Source organism: the organism of the source record quoted next, unplaced genomic scaffold (assembly GCF_019419815.1).
Source record: "Pyrus x bretschneideri cultivar Hongxiangsu unplaced genomic scaffold, Pyrus_bretschneideri_v1 Contig3, whole genome shotgun sequence".
Classification (NCBI taxonomy): domain Eukaryota; kingdom Viridiplantae; phylum Streptophyta; class Magnoliopsida; order Rosales; family Rosaceae; genus Pyrus; species Pyrus x bretschneideri.
The window spans coordinates 6885376-6903935 of record NW_025999612.1 but is presented as its reverse complement, the minus strand read 5'-3'; the positions used below and the strand labels follow the sequence as shown (position 1 = coordinate 6903935).

Genomic DNA, 18560 nt, shown 5'->3' with positions numbered 1-18560 from the left:
ATTAGTAAAAAAAATATTTGAAGCTGTCGTCAAATTTGACAGAAAGTCCATTTGCTGTCATTCCATGTCATGCCATATAGGATTTGGCATTTCGATTGGAAACAATTAGTGGCTGTCTTTTTTTTAATGTTATAGTTTATGTGGATAAGGAGTTAAAAGGACTTGATGCTCGAGGAAATGTCTGTGCAAACGCGGAAAATTTCCAAGATACTGAAACATTATAACCAGAAACCATACATTTATTCCCCAATTGATTATCCTTACAACTAAGGGTCTAAAAGACGTTGGACACTAGTTGATCAGCCGGCAGAGACGTAGCGCCTAAGCGGCCTAAACAGATTTATGTAAATTTATTGTATATCTTGTAAATATGTGATTATTCACTTTTAAAAAAACCTATAATTTATGGATAATAAAAATAAAAGATAAAATGCAAAAATAAAAGTAGAAGAATACATAAAGTACATATATCTAACAAGTTCACTATTTAAAAACACATTAAACATATAATCATTGTGAGGAGTATACTTGGATGATGCATGTATCCAACAAGTTCACAATTTAAAAACACATAAAATGCAAAATAGAAGGAATAAGAAATATAATAATATTAGATACTTGCAAAGTTGCATAGCTAGGCATCACTCTTATTTCCATATCCCTCCAAGACTCTCTCTCTCTCTCTCTCTCTATGTTAGACTCAAACTCAATTTCATCATCTCCTTCCATGTCCTCATCCGATACAAAATCTTCATCATGAAGTTCTCTTACTTCAACATTTCTAAAACTTCTCCTAGCCTCTAGGGAACTACCCACCTCCAATGTCTCTCCATCCATTCCCGAATCAAGCTCAACTTCTTCATCACTACCCTCCACAATACATTCTTGCGTCATACTAGCTTCACTTGCAAGTAATATATCCACTTTCTTCTCCTTCTTTCTTTTCTTCTTGTTTATGATCTTTGCATTGAATTGGACAGACTAAATTATTTAATCTTGTTGTATCTAATCTATTCCTTTTCTTTGTATGTATTCCCCCAAAAGTGCTCAAATTCCTCTCACAACTGAATGAACTTGTAGTCAACGAGAGAATCTTTATAACCATCATTTGCAAATTAGGTATACAATTTCCATAAATATACCAACATTAAACTAAAGAAGGAAAATAAACACGATTAGTAAAGAAAAATAAGTAGCATAGCCAAATTTAATAAATAAAATACAAGCATATGTGAATATTAATACCCGGATTATAGTTGTCATCATTCTCAACGCATCCAATGTCGGCCAAATGTCTTCCAAATTCATCATCTTTTTGTCATACTTATGCATCTCAAACATTTGTCACTTGGTTTTGGACATCATATATCGGGAAATAACTTCCAATTTCTTCAACACACTTGTCAACATATTCAAAGATGTATTCTCCAGTGAGAGGTTCACTAGGGCATTCCTTGGAAGAAAGAAATATGGTGCTTTCCTTGCAATTAAGATACAAATTCAATATGCTTCTCCTTTTCAGGTCGCTCAAACCATCGGTCATAATTAAGCAACCATTCAAAGCCCACCCTTCTTCATTCTTCTTGAGTGAATTTTTCACTCTCTACCTCTTCTTTCAATATATAGGCTTTCTTAAATCGTATTGGCTTGAAGGTTGGTAACCCGAGCCAAATTGATCAACTGCTTGCACAAAGCGTTTGAAACTATCATCATCAATGGCATGGAAATGCCTTTTGGCTTTATACACCCATCGAGCCAAAAGTTGATGCTTGATGAGCTTTATCCTCCCAAATTGCATCATGGAAGTTTTGTTGCCCCGTCTTCTTGCTTTTTTGAAGAATTGGGATTGATTGTGGATCCCCTATCCTAATCCATGAGCGTGCGACCTTTTCCTTGACCCAACAACATCAATGTCTTCTTCCTCTTCACTTTGTTGAAGCTGAACCTCTTCCCTCACTTCAACATTTGACTTTATCCTCATCCAAAGACTTTGTGAACGCGGCTACATTTCCCTTTATGTTGGCTATGTGTTGGTTCAATTTATACACTCCACAACTAATTATTTCGTTGCACAACTTACACTGCACCTTAGCTGAGTTTTATAAGATTTGCTAGATCCCATACTCCCATCCCACATCATCCAAACTACGCTTCAACAAATTTTTGGTTTAGGAGGAGGACGACATTGCATTAGATGCTCCGAATGATGCAGTGCCTGTCATCTAAAAATAATATTCCATTATGAGAACCAAACCAAAATGAGAATTAGCATCAAAATCGATATCTCAAAAAATTTTAACCAAACCAATATGAGAACCATTCTCATCGAGTAAAGAGGAAAATGGGGTACGGTTACACTCAAAGCTTTCAAGAACACAACAGCTTCTAAAAAGAATAGGAAAATTTAATTGTACAAATGATGAACTAATTTAAACTGAGACTCAAATTTAAGTCATTTTTCGGTACGAATGATGAAGACTCAAATTCAAGTCATATTTTCGGTGATCTAGTTATGTAGTTAAGAACTTTGATATCAAACAAAGTAGGAAACCCATTAATCCATTTAAAAAACAGACCTTAAATTACTGATAGGGTTAAACTAATTGAACTATTATAAAAGTTAAAACAGAATAAGAATGGTAATTCAAACTTTGATATCTAGATGCAGATATACCAATTAAGTTAATTAACCCATTAACTTTATCTTTCCGTAATATCAAATCAAATGTTTCCATTGCAGATGCAGAAGTACCTGGAGACCGTGGGGATGCGAGATTGTATTTGCCAGAGACCTTGCACAAATTGTACAATCAGATGAGAGTTAGAGACGGAGTTGGAGACGGCTTAAGACCAGAGCTGGAGTTGTTGTAGACTTGTAGTTGCAGACCAAAAGATGATGGACAGACGCCAGGCGAGAGAGAATTGTGGAAATACTGCAATTCTATTTAGGCATTAGTTTACCAGGGGCAAGGACACTAGCCACTTAAGTAAATTATTTTTTAATAAATAAAAAAACCAACTGCCAAGCCGCCTAGGACCGCCTAGCTCCAGATGAATTTTACGATTTTACAAAACGATTTGCACAAAATCACAGCAGGCCTTTACCGCCTAGGCGGCCTAGACCAATTTTTAGAACATTGCTCCCAGCGAAATTCTTCATGACTTTTTTCTTTATATACTGGCATTGCTGATATTGACTCAAATTTCCCACTTCCACCATCGGGTTCAGGAGTTGCAGCATATTCAACCGTACCTTTATCCCCCAATTGATAATCCTCCCAGCGAAGTTCCTCATGACTTTTTTCTTTATATGCTGGCATTGCTGATATGGACTCCAATTTCCCAGCAGCACTAGTCCCAGTTCCACCATCGGGTTCAGGAGTTGCAGCATATGCAACCACTCTACTGCCTCCGCATTGCTGGCCCCCAAAAGCTGACTGCCCAAAGGCACCAGTGTTCCCAAATGTTGTTGATTGAGCTCCTGCATCACAAATTATAAGAATATAATACAACAACAACGATACAAAACAGCATCAGGCATCTGGCTGGCCCATTTTATTATTTCAAAATGTACCACCACTCACATGCATCTGGAATACTCACCAAATGGAGAACTCTGTGCTCCAAAAGGAGATGAAGAGGCAAATTGACTGCTACCAAATGTAGAACTTGATTGGCCAAAGGCAGAAGTTGATGGAAAGCTGAAAGATGGAGTACTGGATGAACCAAAACCAGGAGCACTTGAAGCACCAAAAGCTGGATTGGTTGAAGTACCAAAGGTCGAGCTAGATGAAGCGAAAGCCGGAGTGCTTGAAGCCCCAAAAGCTAACTGCCCAAAGGCACCAGTGTTCCCAAATGTTGTTGATTGAACTCCTGCATCACAAATTATAAGAATATAATACAACTACAACAATACAAAACAGGAACGAGGCATCTGACTGGTCCATTTTATTATTTCAAAATGTACCACCGCTCATGCATCTGGAATACTCACCAAATGGGGAACTCTGTGCCCCAAAAGGAGCTGAAGCGACAAATTGACTGCTACCAAATGTACAACTTGATTGGCCAAAGGCAGGAGTTGATGTAAAGCTGAAAGATGGAGTACTGGATGAACCAAAACCAGGAGCACTTAAAACACCAAAAGCTGGATTGGTTGAAGTGCCAAAGGTCGAGCTAGATAACCCAAAAGTCGGAGTGCTTGAAGCCCCAAAAGCTGACTGCCCAAAGGCACCAGTGTTCCCAAATGTTGTTGATTGAGCTCCTGCATCACAAATTATAAGAATATAATACAACGACAACGATACAACTGACAGATAAAACCTCAATGGCTATATGAATTAAGGAAACATAAAGATGCTCAAAACATATGTTACCTGACTGAGTTTGATTAAAAATGTCGAAGTTGAAACCACTACTCTGAGCTGGCTGAGATGAGAAAGGCATAGAAATAAAAGTTGGCTGCACGGGAAAGAAAATAAGGAAAAAAGTCAACCAATCATCAATTAAAACCTCTTACCAATTAAAAGTAAAAACAAAAAATAAAAAGTTACAGTTGGTTGACTTAAACCCATGCGACTACTTGTAGCCCCAACACCAAAGAAGATTGCCAAACCAAAGCAAGTGGAAGGGTTACTGAATGGCTGAGAAAAAGGAGTTGAATTCTGCCCAAATAGACTGGTAAAAGCACCACCTGTCTGGGCAACCGGAGGTGTGGGATTGAATGGATTTGAATTAAGTGTGGAAGTTGTTGTCGCAGCCGGATAAGAAAATGAAAATGTAGAGCTTGAAGAACTAAAAAGAGACGGAGGTGAGGTTTTAGAGAAAATTGTAGAAGGTTGTGATGGTGTAAAAGGACTTGTTGAAGTAGAAATCCCAAAACTTGATGAACTGAATGGTGTAGATGTTGTGAAGCCTGTATTAGTGAAGGATGAAGTTTTTGGAGCAAACAAATTAGATGAAGTTGTGGCATTAAAATGACTTGATGCTTGAGGAAATGTATGTGCAGAATTCAAAGGGTTTGGCTGTGAGGTAGTAATGCCAAACCCACGCCCACCAGCAGGAGCTGGACCACCTGGAAGTCAAAAAAGAAACATTTTGAACTTAGCAAATGTCATTATTGCTGACAAACGCAAAAAAGTTTCAAGATAATGAAACGTTATAAATAGAAACCATACCCTTATCCCCCAATTGATAATCCTCCCAGCGGAGTTCTTCATGACTTTTTTCTTTATATGCTGGCATTGCTGATATTGACTCCAATTTCCCGGCAGCACTAGTCCCAGTTCCACAATCGGGTTCAGGAGTTGCAGCATATGCAACCACTCTACTGCCCTCACGTTGCTGGCCCCCAAAAGCTGACTGCCCAAGGGCACCAATGTTCCCAAATGTTGTTGATTGAGCTCCTGCATCACACATTATAAGAATATAATACAACTACAACGATACAAAATAGAATGAGGCATCTGGCTGGTCCATTTTATTTTTTCAAAATGTACCACCACTCATATGCATCGGGAATACTCACCAAATGGAGAACCCTGTTCTCCAAAAATAGATGAAGCGACAAATTGGTTGCTACCAAATGTAGAACTTGATTGGCCAAAGCTAGGAGTGGATGGAAAGCTGAAAGATGGAGTACTGGATGAACCAAAACCAGGGGCACCAAAGGCTGGACTACTTGTAGCACTAAATGCTGGGGTGCTTATAGCACCAAATGCTGGGGTGGTGGTAGCACCAAATGCTGGGGTGCTTGAAGTACCAAAGGTCGAGCTAGATGAACCAAAAGCCGGAGTGCTTGAAGCCTCAAATGCTCCCCCAGATCTAAACAAGGGAGAACTTGACACCCTAAATGCAGCTCCTGTGCTTCCAAAGGTAGGACTAGTTGTGGAACCAAAGGCCAGGCTACTTGTAGCTCCAAAGGCTGGGGTGCTTGTAGCACCAAAGGCTGGGGTGGTGGTAGCACCAAAGGCTGGACTACATGTAGCACCAAACGCTGGGGTGCTTGAAGTACCAAAGGTCGAGCTAGATGAACAAAAAGCCAAAGTGCTTGAAGCCCCAAATGCTCCCCCATATCCAAACAAGGGAGAACTTGACACCCCAAATGCAGCTCCTGTGCTTCCAAATGTAGGACTTGTTGTGGAACCTAAGGCCAGGCTACTTGTAGCTCCAAAGGCTGGGGTGCTTGTAGCACCAAAAGCTGGGGTGGTGGTAGCACCAAACGTTGGGGTAGTGGTGGCACCAAAGGCGGGACTACTTGTAGCACCAAACACTAGGGTGCTTGTAGCACCAAACGCTGGGGTGCTTGTAGCACCAATAGCTGGGGTGGTGGTAGCACCAAATACTGGGATGGTGGTAGCACCAAATGCTGGGATGGTAGTAGCACCAAAGGCTGGACTACTTGTAGCACTAAAGGCTGGACTACTTGTAGCACCAAACGCTGGGGTGCTTGAAGTACCAAAGTTCGAGCTAGATGAACCAAAAGCCGAAGTGCTTGAAGCCCCAAATGCTCCCCCAGATCCAAACAAGGGAGAACTTGACACCCCAAATGCAGCTCCTGTGCTTCCAAGACTTGTTGTGGAACCAAAGGCTGGGCTACTTGTAGCTCTAAATGCTGGGGTGGTGGTAGCACCAAAGGCTGGACTACTTGTAGCATCAAACGCTGGGGTGCTTGTAGCACCAAACGCAAAGGTGGTGGTAGCACCAAATGCTGGGGTGGTGGTCGCACCAAAGGCTGGACTACTTGTAGCACCAAACGCTAGGGTGCTTGAAGTACCAAAGGTCGAGCTAGATGAACTAAAGGCCGGAGTGCTTGAAGCTCCAAGTGCTTCCCCAAATCCAAACAAAGGAGAACTTGACACCCCAAATGCAGCTCCTGTGCTTCCAAATGTAGGACTTGTTGTGGACCCAAAGGCCGAGCTACTTGTAGATGCAAAGGCTGGGGTGGTGGTAGCACCAAGGGCTGGACTACTTGTAGCACCAAATGCTGGGGTGCTTGTAGCACCAAAAGCTGGGGTGGTGGTAGCACCAAATGCTGGCTGACTTGATCCACCAAATGGCGTGGAGGAACCAAATATACTGCTCCCAAATGCTGGCTGTGATGGTTGTGTTGTACATCCAAAAGGACTTGTTTGAACAGGATTGGACCCAAATGCTCCAAACACAGGCTTCTGACCAAACCCAGATGAACCTGTTGAGAGAGGTGCGTGCATATGGGGGAGAAAACAGAGAAAAAATCATCAGTGACAAGAAGTTATCAAAATAGCGAAACAATTGAGCTCAGAGAGATGAATAACATGTAACCAAATAACACAGGAATTGTATGGATTGAGCATCCCAGTATAACTAGATCAATCTTGTTGATGAGCTTCTAAAGTGAAAATGATTCCGCACATAAACTAAGAAGCAAAGTGAGCACATGCCCCTTGAAATACAAGATGAAACCAATCCATCACACAAAAAGTACAGCCAGAGTAGTAAAGGCATGGTAATAATCCCTATTCCACTCTCAAAGTCTTAATTCCCCCCCTTATGATATTTGTCGTTTCACAAGCCAACTGCACCAATAGATGTGTACCAAATAGAAAGTTTCAATAACAATATATCCATCTTGTGCAGAATGCATAATCCACTAATATCACCTACTGAAAGTATAATCCACTCGTACATTTCTAGAAAAACACTCAATGCAAACTTGAAGGGACAATGCAAATGATTTCCAATAACCATATATCATAAAAGTTATATCAAAAGAATCAGTTGAAATGTGGTGAGCGAACACAAAACGAAAAAAAAAAAAAAAAAAAAAATTAATCCATTGACTTACCAACAAAAGGTGATGGTGAAGGACTAGAAGTTGCTCCAAAAGCAGGCGTTGTATTTCCAAAAGCTGGTGAGGACGCAGCACCAAAGGTTGTGGAGGAAGGAAAAGGTGAAGAAGCTTGAGTTGCGCCAAATACACCAGTTGAAGTTCCTCCAAACATGTTACTCCCTGTTTGCGCACCAAATGGGGTTGTGCTACCAAAAGGCTTAGGGGCAAAAGGATTGTTATTTGTGCTGCTGGTCTGCCCAAATACTGATTGAGACCCAAACGGGCTGCTAGACGCCTGCCCAAAAGCTGTTAAACAATATTCCACAAGTTAGATTATTTTCGCAACGAAAAAAATTACCAAGGCCGAATATTTATCAGACAATCAAACATTATAAACAGAAGACCAGATAAACACAATCAATTGCCCTTAAACATGCCGCTAATAAATGCATGTCATACTCATCTTACAACGAAGCATATCACATATGATTGATGAAAAATACAGAAAGCAATTATTTGTATCGGAACCAATTAAAATATATTGAATGCAGTTAAAATGATGCAACAAAATCTGACTCCAAGGATCAATAAAATATATAGTGATAAAGAAAGCTTACGATTAGAAGAACTGAACATCTTCTCTTACGATTCGGCATTCAAAACCCGGGCTATTTCCTTGATCTCGAGCTGTAACGCATACAAAACGTTAACACAAATTGCAGCAAAAAAGACATATTTAACAAAGCATCGAGGATTCAAAAACACAAGAAATCCCTAAAACGCGAGTCATATAAAACGCAAACGACAGCATTAACGCATTAAATCAGGCATTAAGCGCAATCTTAAACCTAATTGCCCGTAATCATGCTGCTAATAAATGTATGTCATACCATCTTGCAACGAAGCAAATAAAAAGTGTATCGATATCTTCCGAAAAATCGATATATGATTGATGAAAATACAAAAAACAATTATTCGTATCGGAACCAATTAAAATGCACTGAATGCAGCTTTGATGATGAAACAAAATCTGACCCGAAGGATGAATGAAAGATATAGAGATAATGAAAGCTTACGATTAAAAGAACCGAACATCTTCTCTTACGATTCGGCAATCAAAACCCGTGCTATTTCCTCGATCTTGAGCTGTAACGCATACAGAACACAAAGTTAACACAAATTGCAGCACAAAGCACATATTTAACAAAGCATTCAAAAACGCAAGAAATTCCTAAAACGCAAGTCGAACAAAACGCAAACGACAGCATTAACGCATTAAATCAGGCATTAATCGCAATCGTAAACCTAATTACCAGAAGAAATCCAAGGATTATGGTTTTCTAAGTACCTGAAAGTGAGCGAAGGCGAAAGTAGGGATTTGGAAGGCGGAGGCGTCGGTGATCGATCTGAACTCGACGGAGGTTGTGAGTTTTGAGATCGGAGGCGGCAGAAGGCGGAGGAGAGAGGGCGAGGGAGGAAGGTTTGGAGTCGCAGAAGGGAAAAGAGAGAGAGCGAGGGCGAGTTGGCGCAGCTTCCCGAACTCTCACAAATGTCAGATGGGATGTTATGGAATTTGGGAAGTCTGAATTGTGAATATGTAAAGCTGAAAAGGAAAGTTAGTGGACTGACAAATATTGTATTGGTTTAACAACACGTTAATTTATTCGAAACAAGTAAAACAATCGCAAGTTGGACGAGAAAGTACGTAGAGTTGGAAAAGAAAACAAGTTGAATGAAGTATCATATAGACTCTACCGACATGTTTACTTAATAGGAAAGAAAGTTGGTAAAGCTAAAATGAAACTGTTGTTGAATGAAAATACCGTTTTATTGTTAATGACATGTTTACCTATCGAGACAGCTGAAATCACGAGTCAAAGAAGAAATTAAATACAATTACAAAAGAATGAGTTGAATGAAACTACCGCATTGTTGTTAATGGCATCCAATCACAACTCCATCTCTCTCTCTCTCAATCACTCTGCACTCACTGCTTGTTCTTTCACTTCCTCCACTTCATATAAAAAAAAAAGAAACGAAACAAAGATTATTGCCTGCACTCCCCAACCACCACTGACCCTCCTCTTCCTGTAGTCGTGGAGGAAGAACTGAATTGAGTGGCAATAAATTGAAGAGGAATTGACATGGGCAGACGTAGAATTGAATCCAGTTCATTTTTCTTTCTCGTGAAGCCCGCACCCCATCCTTCTGGTTCTTCTTCCACATCCTCCAACTCTTTTCAGCTTCCCATCTTTTGGGTAGAAAAAGTTGATTCCGCATGCAGGATTTCTCCCGGAATCCGAATGCCAAACATTGTTCGGAGTCAGATTCCGGAAAAATGGGAGTCTAATCTCCATATTATATGGGTCCCACATATATTTTTATTAAACATTTGAATCACATGGAATATTGAGTGCAATTGTCGTTCATCCTCTCGTTCCACTCTCGGCGTAAACACGCCATTAAGTTCCCCCCTTTCCTCCCATGCTTCCCACTCTTATTAAATAAATAACCTTTTCTGCGTCCTCTTTCCAATTTTATATCTTTCTGATTAAACAAATATGGAAACAAATACCACTGGAAATTACCATTTCTGCAGTTCTGAGGTTCTGTCTGACGTACTATTCTACTGGGGGAGGTCAGGAAGGTCTAAACAGAGAGCCTTGGCTGAGATTTTTTTTCACATTAGGTAAAAAAAGCACTTTCTATTTCAGAAGCTTTTTCTTTAGAGAAATACAAGTTACCCAGTTTGCATCTGCTGCTTCTGAGTACAAATCTTTGCTTGTTTTCAGTGGACTTTCTTGGGTTTGTGATATTTTTGCCAATAAAATTTGGGGGATAGAAAGATTCAGACTTCAGTGGAGTTTCTTCTAAGATTTTGTGAGAACTTTAGGGTACTGAGTACCTTGTTTTGTTTCTAGATTCAAACTTCTGTTGCTGGAAATAGGTACATTTCTGAGTGCATTTCATTTCTTTTTCCTTCCATTTCCTAAATTTTTACGTTTTTTTGTTTAATGGGATTTTTGAGCTTTTCCTTCCGAGTGTTTGGATCTTGTTCTTGCTTTGTGAGATTTGCATTTTTTGCTTTGTTTGTGTTTCCAAGCTAAATATGTAAGTTTTATTGATGTTGGGTTTATCATTTATGAGCAAAGATTGAATCTTTACATATTTGGTTGATAGAGTAGTGAGGGATCCTAATGTTTTGCATTTTGCTTTTTCTGCTTATTCCTATACAGAGATATGTATGTTTTTTTTATGTGTGGTTTATGATTTATGAATAAAGATTGAATCTTTACGTTTTCGATTGATTGTTACTGTTAAGAGTGTGATCTTGTTTAATTGTGAATGGTTATATTAATTGGGAACTTATGATTTGTGAAAAAGGCTCGAAATTCTTGAGGTATTGGTTGATGGGTAAAATGTGATTTCTTGATGCTTCGTTCGAATTGGAACTTCTTGCAGAAAGAAAAATATGACAATGGATTGTAGTGGTGGATTGCCAAAGCACCATTACCTAGAATCCAAGAAGAAGAAGCTCACTTGGATCTTCGGGGTTAGTGCCTTGTGCGTAGTATGTTACATGTTAGGAGCTTGGCAAACCATTTCTGCCCCTGTCAATCAATCTGAGCTGTACCAAAGGTTCAGTTGTGATGAAACGTTATCTCAATCCGGGAACAAAACTTCCTCATCTGTGTCATCATCATCGCTTCATTTGGACTTCGAAAGCCATCATCAAGCAGACAGCAACAAAACCGAGGCTGTCCAGAAGTTCCCACTGTGTGACATGTCTTATATCGAGTACACTCCATGCCAGGATCCAACAAGAGGGGATAAATTTGATAGGAACATGTGGAAAAACAGAGAGAGGCATTGCCCTACCAAAGAAGAACAACTTCTTTGCCTTATTCCTGCTCCACCAAAGTATAAGATCCCTTTCAAGTGGCCTCAGAGTCGTGATTTTGCTTGGTATGACAACATTCCCCGTATAGAACTCAGCATTGAGAAAGCTGGCCAGAATTGGATTCAAGTCGTGGGTGACAGGTTTAGATTCCCCGGGGGAGGTACCATGTTTCGGAAGGGAGCTGATGCGTACATAGATGACATTGACGCGCTCATTCCTCTCACTAAGGGCAACATCAGAACTGCAATCGATACTGGCTGTGGTGTAAGTAGCACATATATATGTATAATTGATTCACACTCCTACATTGCTAAAAAATTCTGATGCACTTTCCTGTTTGGGTATTTAGGTAGCCAGTTGGGGTGCCTACCTGTTGAAGAGGGACATCGTGACAATGTCTTTTGCGCCAAGAGATACGCATGAAGCACAGGTCCAGTTTGCGTTGGAGCGCGGAGTTCCTGCTATGATTGGTGCCCTGGCTTCAAAGAGGCTTCCCTACCCTGCAAGGGCTTTCGATATGGCCCATTGTTCCCGCTGCTTGATCCCTTGGATGAACTATGGTAAGTGTCTATGTCTCACTTTCTAGTTTGCTTCAACATATTAGACTATCTCACATTACTTGAAGTTTTTGGAGCTGCATACTTCAAGTAGGCATGTGTGTGTGTGTGTGTATATGTATATATCTATTCAAACCTCCTGAACTAACAGCTTCAACTAAATTTTGGATTAGATACCAATTTCATATGATGTGGTTTCAAAAGCATGTGGATTTTCTCTTGGACTATTTTTGCAGATGGTATGTATCTAATTGAAGTGGACAGAGTTCTAAGGCCTGGTGGTTATTGGATTCTTTCCGGGCCGCCTATTCACTGGAAAAAAAACTGGAGGGGATGGAACAGAACTCGAGAGGATTTGAAACAAGAGCAAGATTCTATTGAGTCTGTTGCAAAGCGCCTGTGCTGGAAGAAGGTGATCGAGAAGAACGATCTTGCAATCTGGCAAAAACCTATCAACCACGTCAAATGCGTTAAGAGCAGGAAGGTGTATAAAACACCACATATATGCAAATCAGACAATCCAGATATGGCTTGGTACTACTCCCTGAGCTTCATTCGTGATTTCGTTTATTTGATTTGGAATGCAAATTCTCCTGTACTTAACTCTGCTTAATGTGCCATGTTTTGTGCTTAAAAGGGAAAGAGACATGGAGAGATGCATTACTCCTCTACAGGAGACCAGCAATCCCAATGACGTTGCTGGTGGGGCGTTGGAGAAATGGCCGGAGCGTGCATTTGCTGTCCCTCCTAGAATCAGCAGTGGTTCAATACCAGGAATCACTGCTGAGAAACTCCGCGAGGATAATCAACTGTGGAAAGAAAGGGTGGAACATTACAAGCGTATCATACCAATTTCCAATGGAAGGTATAGGAATGTGATGGACATGAATGCTTACCTCGGTGGATTTGCTGCAGCGTTGTCAAAATATCCGGTGTGGGTTATGAACACAGTCCCTGCCAACTCAAACCAGGACACCCTTGGAGTGATTTACGAACGGGGTTTCATTGGAACATACCAGGATTGGTGCGGGGCATTTTCAACTTATCCCAGAACATATGATCTAATCCACGCTGGGGGAGTCTTCAGCATATATCAGGACAGGTAAAGCTCATTCCGCGACAATATGCCGTTGGTCTTTGAGTTTTGTTACTTTGAGGCCTAATGTGGTTTGTACATTGCAGGTGTGACATAACACTCATTTTACTGGAGATGGATAGGATACTGAGGCCGGAAGGAACGGTTGTGTTTAGGGATACTGTAGAGATCCTGGTGAAAATAAAGGCGGTTACCGACGGAATGAGGTGGAAGAGCCACATTAGGGATCATGAAAGTGGACCTTTTAATCCAGAGAAAATTCTTCTTACTGAGAAAACTTACTGGACTGGTGAAGAAAAAAAAGAAAGGTAGTAGAGATGTGGTAGTATATTCTCTTTTTTTTCTCCATTTGCTTGCAACTCTACTTTTTCTTTTTTTTTTTATTTGAGCTTTTATTCTACGGAAAACTAATGAAAAGTTCAAAAAAACTTCAGTTTTAATGAAAAATGACAAATAAAAGTGTAGTGAATAGTACAAGGGAAAGATAAAAATATAATTTTTCGTTAAAAGTGAACAGTACCGAGAGTGTTTCGTTAAAACTCCCTTTATTCTAACTCTCTTGGTGCATAATCAATGTTATGCTCTAGGATTTTGTAAAAGAATTAATATTGATTCATTGAGATAGTGAAATGGCATCATATGTTAAAATTAATTTGAATAATGGAAGGCAGTCCAAAGTTCCTAACTACATCCCCTAACTCATAGTATTTGAGTTAAGGTATTCAAACTCTAAATTCATATCTGCAAGCGACTTGTAGTTTAAGTGATCAATAATTTTGACTTATCGATACAAGATATGATATTTAATTTTTCCCTATCCAAGATTATTAATAAGTGGATTAAGGTCTTGGACTTGTTATGAGACTCTAAGAGTCATCAGCCTGGTAATAGGCTATCTAAACACAACTTATAACTCAAGTGATTAAAAATATTTATTCATTTATTTAAGATTATATGTTTGACTTTATCGAATTGATCTTGAAAGTTTTGTCGAGGAGATTAATTTATTTGAAACGGATTTAGCTGCTAGCGTGGCGTCCAAACCAACAAATTGCAACGATAAGATGTTATGCAAACACACTACCTAATGAGAAAGAAAATAAAGTCGTATTATCTTTAATGACATGTTTATTTATACGGAGTTAGTGAAGTCGTGAATCACGAATATGCAAAGCTGAAAAGGAAAGTGAGTTGAATGAAAAATATTGTATATTTTTAGGGCCACGTTACCCTATTCGAAACTGGTGAAATCTGCAAGTTAGATAAGAACGTAAGTAGAGTTGAAAAAGAAAATGAGTTGAATGAAAGTATTGTATCGTCCATACTAACATACGTATTTGGAATGGGTGAAATTACAGAATTAGTAAAGCTATGAAAGCAAACGAATTGAATGAAAATGCACATTGTTGTGAATCACATGTTTAATTCATTTGCAATTATTGAATTTGCGAGTCAAGAAAAAAAAGTAATGTTAAAAAGGAAAATGAGACGAAGGTATTTTTATTATCTTTAACGACATATTAACTTACTCGAAATGAGAGAAGTTGCAAATCAAGAAAATGAAAAAAAATCAATTAGGACATCTTCAATCGAGGGCGTTTATAAAAATGTATACTTTCAATAACTATTCCAGATAAGTAAACACGCTATAAGTTTCACCCTCAAATACTGCTCAAGTAACTAGAGAGGGTGAGATTAGAATTGAAAGAGCTACATAATCATTTGAAAATTCATGCGTTTCTTTTCTTCTAACTCAAGTCTAAGTACGTATCGTAGTCGAATCAAGAAACTTAACTCTGATACTAACTAATCTAAATCTTTGGATTCGAAATCTCTTCTCCCTAATAGCTTGTAACAGTCAAGTAGAACAACATTTCAGATTAAACACAACAACATACGAATTTTCACATCAGAGGCATGGTCGAAAGTCCATATTGAATCCACGGTGCCGCTCGGGAATGAATGACGGAATACTAAGACATTCACAGCTAATGAGATTAGAATTATTTTCTCCGTAACAAACAAGTAAACTCAAAACTATTTGTTAGAGGGACGGGAATGAATGACGAAATACTAAGACGTTCACAGATAATGAGATCTGGTTCATCTCCCAATGTTTTTCCAATGACAGTGAATAGCATTTAAGATCAAACAGAAGATATACCCCTTTTTGTTTCTTCGAATTTGGATCAAGAACAACGACAGTCAATCTAAAACTTAAACATGCATGGGGGATACATTAAGTACAAGAGATAACTTACAACTGTCCCAAATGATTCTGACCAAGAATGCCTGCTGAATCACTGAAGCAACCTGCGTTTCATACAGAGGCAAGGCAACCAATTCATAAAAGTCACTACCATCAACTGAACACGAGCTGATAACACATCCATATAATTAGATAGAGGCTATTGACAAGCTTCTAAAGTGGATATAGTTCTACACATGACTGACATCAACAAGCATGAAAAACCACATGCTAGTGCAAGGCAGGAAAATGAAGAATCGAACATACTTATATTCCTGAACTGGTAATATTCCCATCTAAGTTCCTCGTGACTTTTATCTTCAGAAACCAGCATGCTCGATATTGACTGCAATGTACTCGCTTCACCTCCTGTGCTCCCAAAGAGAGCGAGAGAGAGTCTTCAGTCATTAAAGGCATTCAAAATAATGGAGTAATTGCGCATATAAAGATGACTCTCTAAAAATGAACTCAAGAACATGTTAACCAAATAACAAAGAAATACTGCGGATAACAAATACATGTAAGCCGGTAGAGGTTATTGACAAGCGACTAAAGTGGAAACTACAAAATATACTACTTGTCAATTAAATGGTACCTCTATTCCCCAACTGATAATCTTCCCATCTAAATTCCTCGTGACTTTTATCTTCGCAGACAGGCATCCTCGATATTGACCAAATTCTTTCTAACGCTCCAACTCCTGCGCTTCCAAATGTAGAGAGGGAGTCGTCAGTGTTTACAGGTTTTCCAAACAATGAACTAATTGAGCGCAGAGACATGACCCTAACAAATACAATAATTTTCTTAAAGGCATCAAAGTCCGGTAGGTCTTTATTCCAATCTCTAGGACTCTAATTTCGTTTCTACTTCTTCTACGACAAGAACATAAATGCAAATGAGGTGCCATGGTGACAGTATCTCGAGACAATCGTGTAATTCCTTATACAAGCAAGTATAGACTACGTAAAACACTATAATTTGAGTGAACAATTGTCGCCTTAAATATAAAACAATTCAATTCCTCACACAAAAAAATAAACATTTAGCTCTTCCAATTTTAAAATCCTAACTGTTTAAACAACATATCCAATCTCATAGAGAAATCGCAGGATCAAACAGCTGAAGGGAAATTAAATATACTGGAAATTGCACTTTAGTCCTGCAGAGAAAACAGAATTGGAAGAAAGCCCCAACAATCTCATCTATTTTCAGTAAAATCTCAATATTATCAAACGGTTGCAATGCAATTCAGAAGAATCGTCGTCGGAGCTTACCAACCAACGTGTGCTTAATTCCATCTACAGTAAATCTCATCCACTTCTCCCTAAAATTCCAAACAACAGCGCCTAGAGACGCGAGCCAATCGGCCCCGAACACCACGTCGCAATCCGGCAGCGGAGAAACGTGAAAGTCCGAAACATACTCGTATTCTTCAATCTCCACCCGCAGATTCGACACGACGTCGTCGGTTCTCGCCGCCGTGCCGTTTGCAAGCGGAAAAGAAGGGGAGAGATTCCGATCGACTTCGAGGCCGAGTTCACCTACTATAGATGTGCTTATGAGGTTCAGGGCGGATTCGGAAGCCACCGACACAAGGATAGTTCGACCGGCGATGAATCCGACGAGTCGCATTGGTTGCGGCCGAGCTCTGGTTTCCATGGCGTCCGGTTTCAGAGAGAATGGAGGTTTTCCGGTGTGTAATTAGGGAACTAGGGCAGTTGAGCTTTCTGACATGTGGATTTGGCGGTAAAATGTTGAGGGAAGGGAGGAGAGCTTTTAGCTCCCGCGAATCATGGGAATGTCAGAATTCGGAGAAAGGCCAAAGGTTTCCTAAATTATAAATTTGGCGATAATTTGAAAGTATAATTGTATGGTTTGAAATTTCTGGGCTGGGCTCCTAGACTTCAGGTGAATCAAATTGGACTATTTTGGGGCCCAGAACGACTATCCAAAAAAAAAAAAAAAAAAAATTCTCATCACTACATTACTTGTAAAGTTAGTCACTAGACAAGGTAGTGTATTCATCTCCTTTCAGCTAAGTTCAAATTCTCTTCTCTATAACGTCGAGCAGGTTAAATTATTGCATTATAAATCAAAATTGACAAAATTTATCGTGTTGTTTACTTTATTCATATTTTTTTGTTTCAACTGGGTATATATGTGTATATTGCATGCAACATTGACATTTTGCCAGAAATGCGACCTTGAGACTTAAGGTTAGGGTTTTGGGATTAGTATTCAAATTATACATTAAATCTTTATATATAAAGCCAACAACCCCTTTTAGGGTCACAAGATTCACCAAAAAGATTTAGACAAAAATGCCCCTAAAACAAAAAAAATTTCAAAAGCAATCCAAAATAATGCACCAAATAATGCAGGGATATTTTCGTCATTTTAACAGTATTATTTTAATAATTAATTTTATTGTACAATTTTTTTTTAAATTAGTACCTCGCAATATGCTAGCAATAATGTGATTCAATCAGTTGTTCATTAAAATTTATTTTCTCTATTTTTAAACACGTTCAAAACATCTTAATATGCTTGTAATGCCGATTATAAAAAAAGTCATTTGTACACTCATAATAATGTGATTAAATTAGTTGTCAAATGATTGTTTTTTTTTTTTTTTTGGAACAAACAATATTATCTACACTTTGGGGGGAGCGAGGTGGGCTTAGCCTTACAATGGGTTAGTAATAATGTGATTTAATCAGTTGTTTATTAAATATTATTTTCTCTATTCTTAATGTAAATTCAATAGAATGTAGATGGAGATTGAAAGACCGATTTTATTATGTGAATTCAGTTGTTTTGATTGGTTTGGGAGGTGTTTTTTCTTGCATGATATAAGATTATTCATTTACTTTAAATATCTGACTTTCCTTTTGTCAATTCATGCATATAAATACATTTAAAACATGTAAGTCACGCGTAGCACGCGG

General features: G+C 39.0%; 3 protein-coding genes across 9 annotated transcripts; 1 reads left to right on the top strand and 2 right to left on the bottom strand.

The window, feature by feature from the left end:
- Nucleotides 1–1069: 1069 nt before the first annotated feature.
- LOC103950738 (nuclear pore complex protein NUP98A) lies at nt 1070–9370 on the bottom strand. Of its 6 annotated transcripts, XM_048589122.1 has the most exons (14): nt 9159–9369; nt 8887–8956; nt 8428–8497; nt 7826–8116; nt 5528–7189; nt 5178–5405; nt 4554–5074; nt 4377–4461; nt 3995–4264; nt 3604–3873; nt 3254–3481; nt 2753–2941; nt 1246–2222; nt 1070–1152 (listed from the first exon to the last, which is right to left on the bottom strand). In XM_048589122.1, exons 3-12 carry the CDS (start codon nt 8444–8446, stop codon nt 2811–2813), a joined length of 3705 nt encoding a protein of 1234 aa, XP_048445079.1. In that variant the 5' UTR covers nt 8447–8497; nt 8887–8956; nt 9159–9369; the 3' UTR covers nt 1070–1152; nt 1246–2222; nt 2753–2810. The 6 variants fall into 6 exon arrangements, with proteins under 6 accessions (XP_048445079.1, XP_048445078.1, XP_048445080.1 ...); XM_048589121.1 differs by having other exon boundaries at nt 1070–2222; XM_048589123.1 differs by having other exon boundaries at nt 1070–2222; nt 2753–2933.
- Nucleotides 9371–9374: 4 nt separating this feature from the next.
- Nucleotides 9375–13764, top strand: LOC103950737 (probable methyltransferase PMT18). Of its 2 annotated transcripts, none has more exons than XM_048589126.1 (6): nt 9375–10499; nt 11273–11975; nt 12061–12271; nt 12505–12802; nt 12906–13370; nt 13451–13714. In XM_048589126.1, exons 1-6 carry the CDS (start codon nt 10372–10374, stop codon nt 13674–13676), a joined length of 2031 nt encoding a protein of 676 aa, XP_048445083.1. In that variant the 5' UTR covers nt 9375–10371; the 3' UTR covers nt 13677–13714. The 2 variants fall into 2 exon arrangements, with proteins under 2 accessions (XP_048445083.1, XP_048445085.1); XM_048589128.1 differs by having other exon boundaries at nt 10365–10757; nt 13451–13764.
- A 1168-nt stretch (nt 13765–14932) lies between these two features.
- On the bottom strand, nt 14933–17569 carry LOC103950735. The gene is made up of 5 exons (XM_048589129.1): nt 16887–17569; nt 16208–16312; nt 15880–15981; nt 15626–15677; nt 14933–15337 (listed from the first exon to the last, which is right to left on the bottom strand). The coding sequence occupies exons 1-5, from the start codon at nt 17269–17271 to the stop codon at nt 15274–15276; spliced, it is 708 nt and encodes a 235-aa protein (XP_048445086.1). The 5' UTR covers nt 17272–17569; the 3' UTR covers nt 14933–15273.
- Nucleotides 17570–18560: the final 991 nt, after the last annotated feature.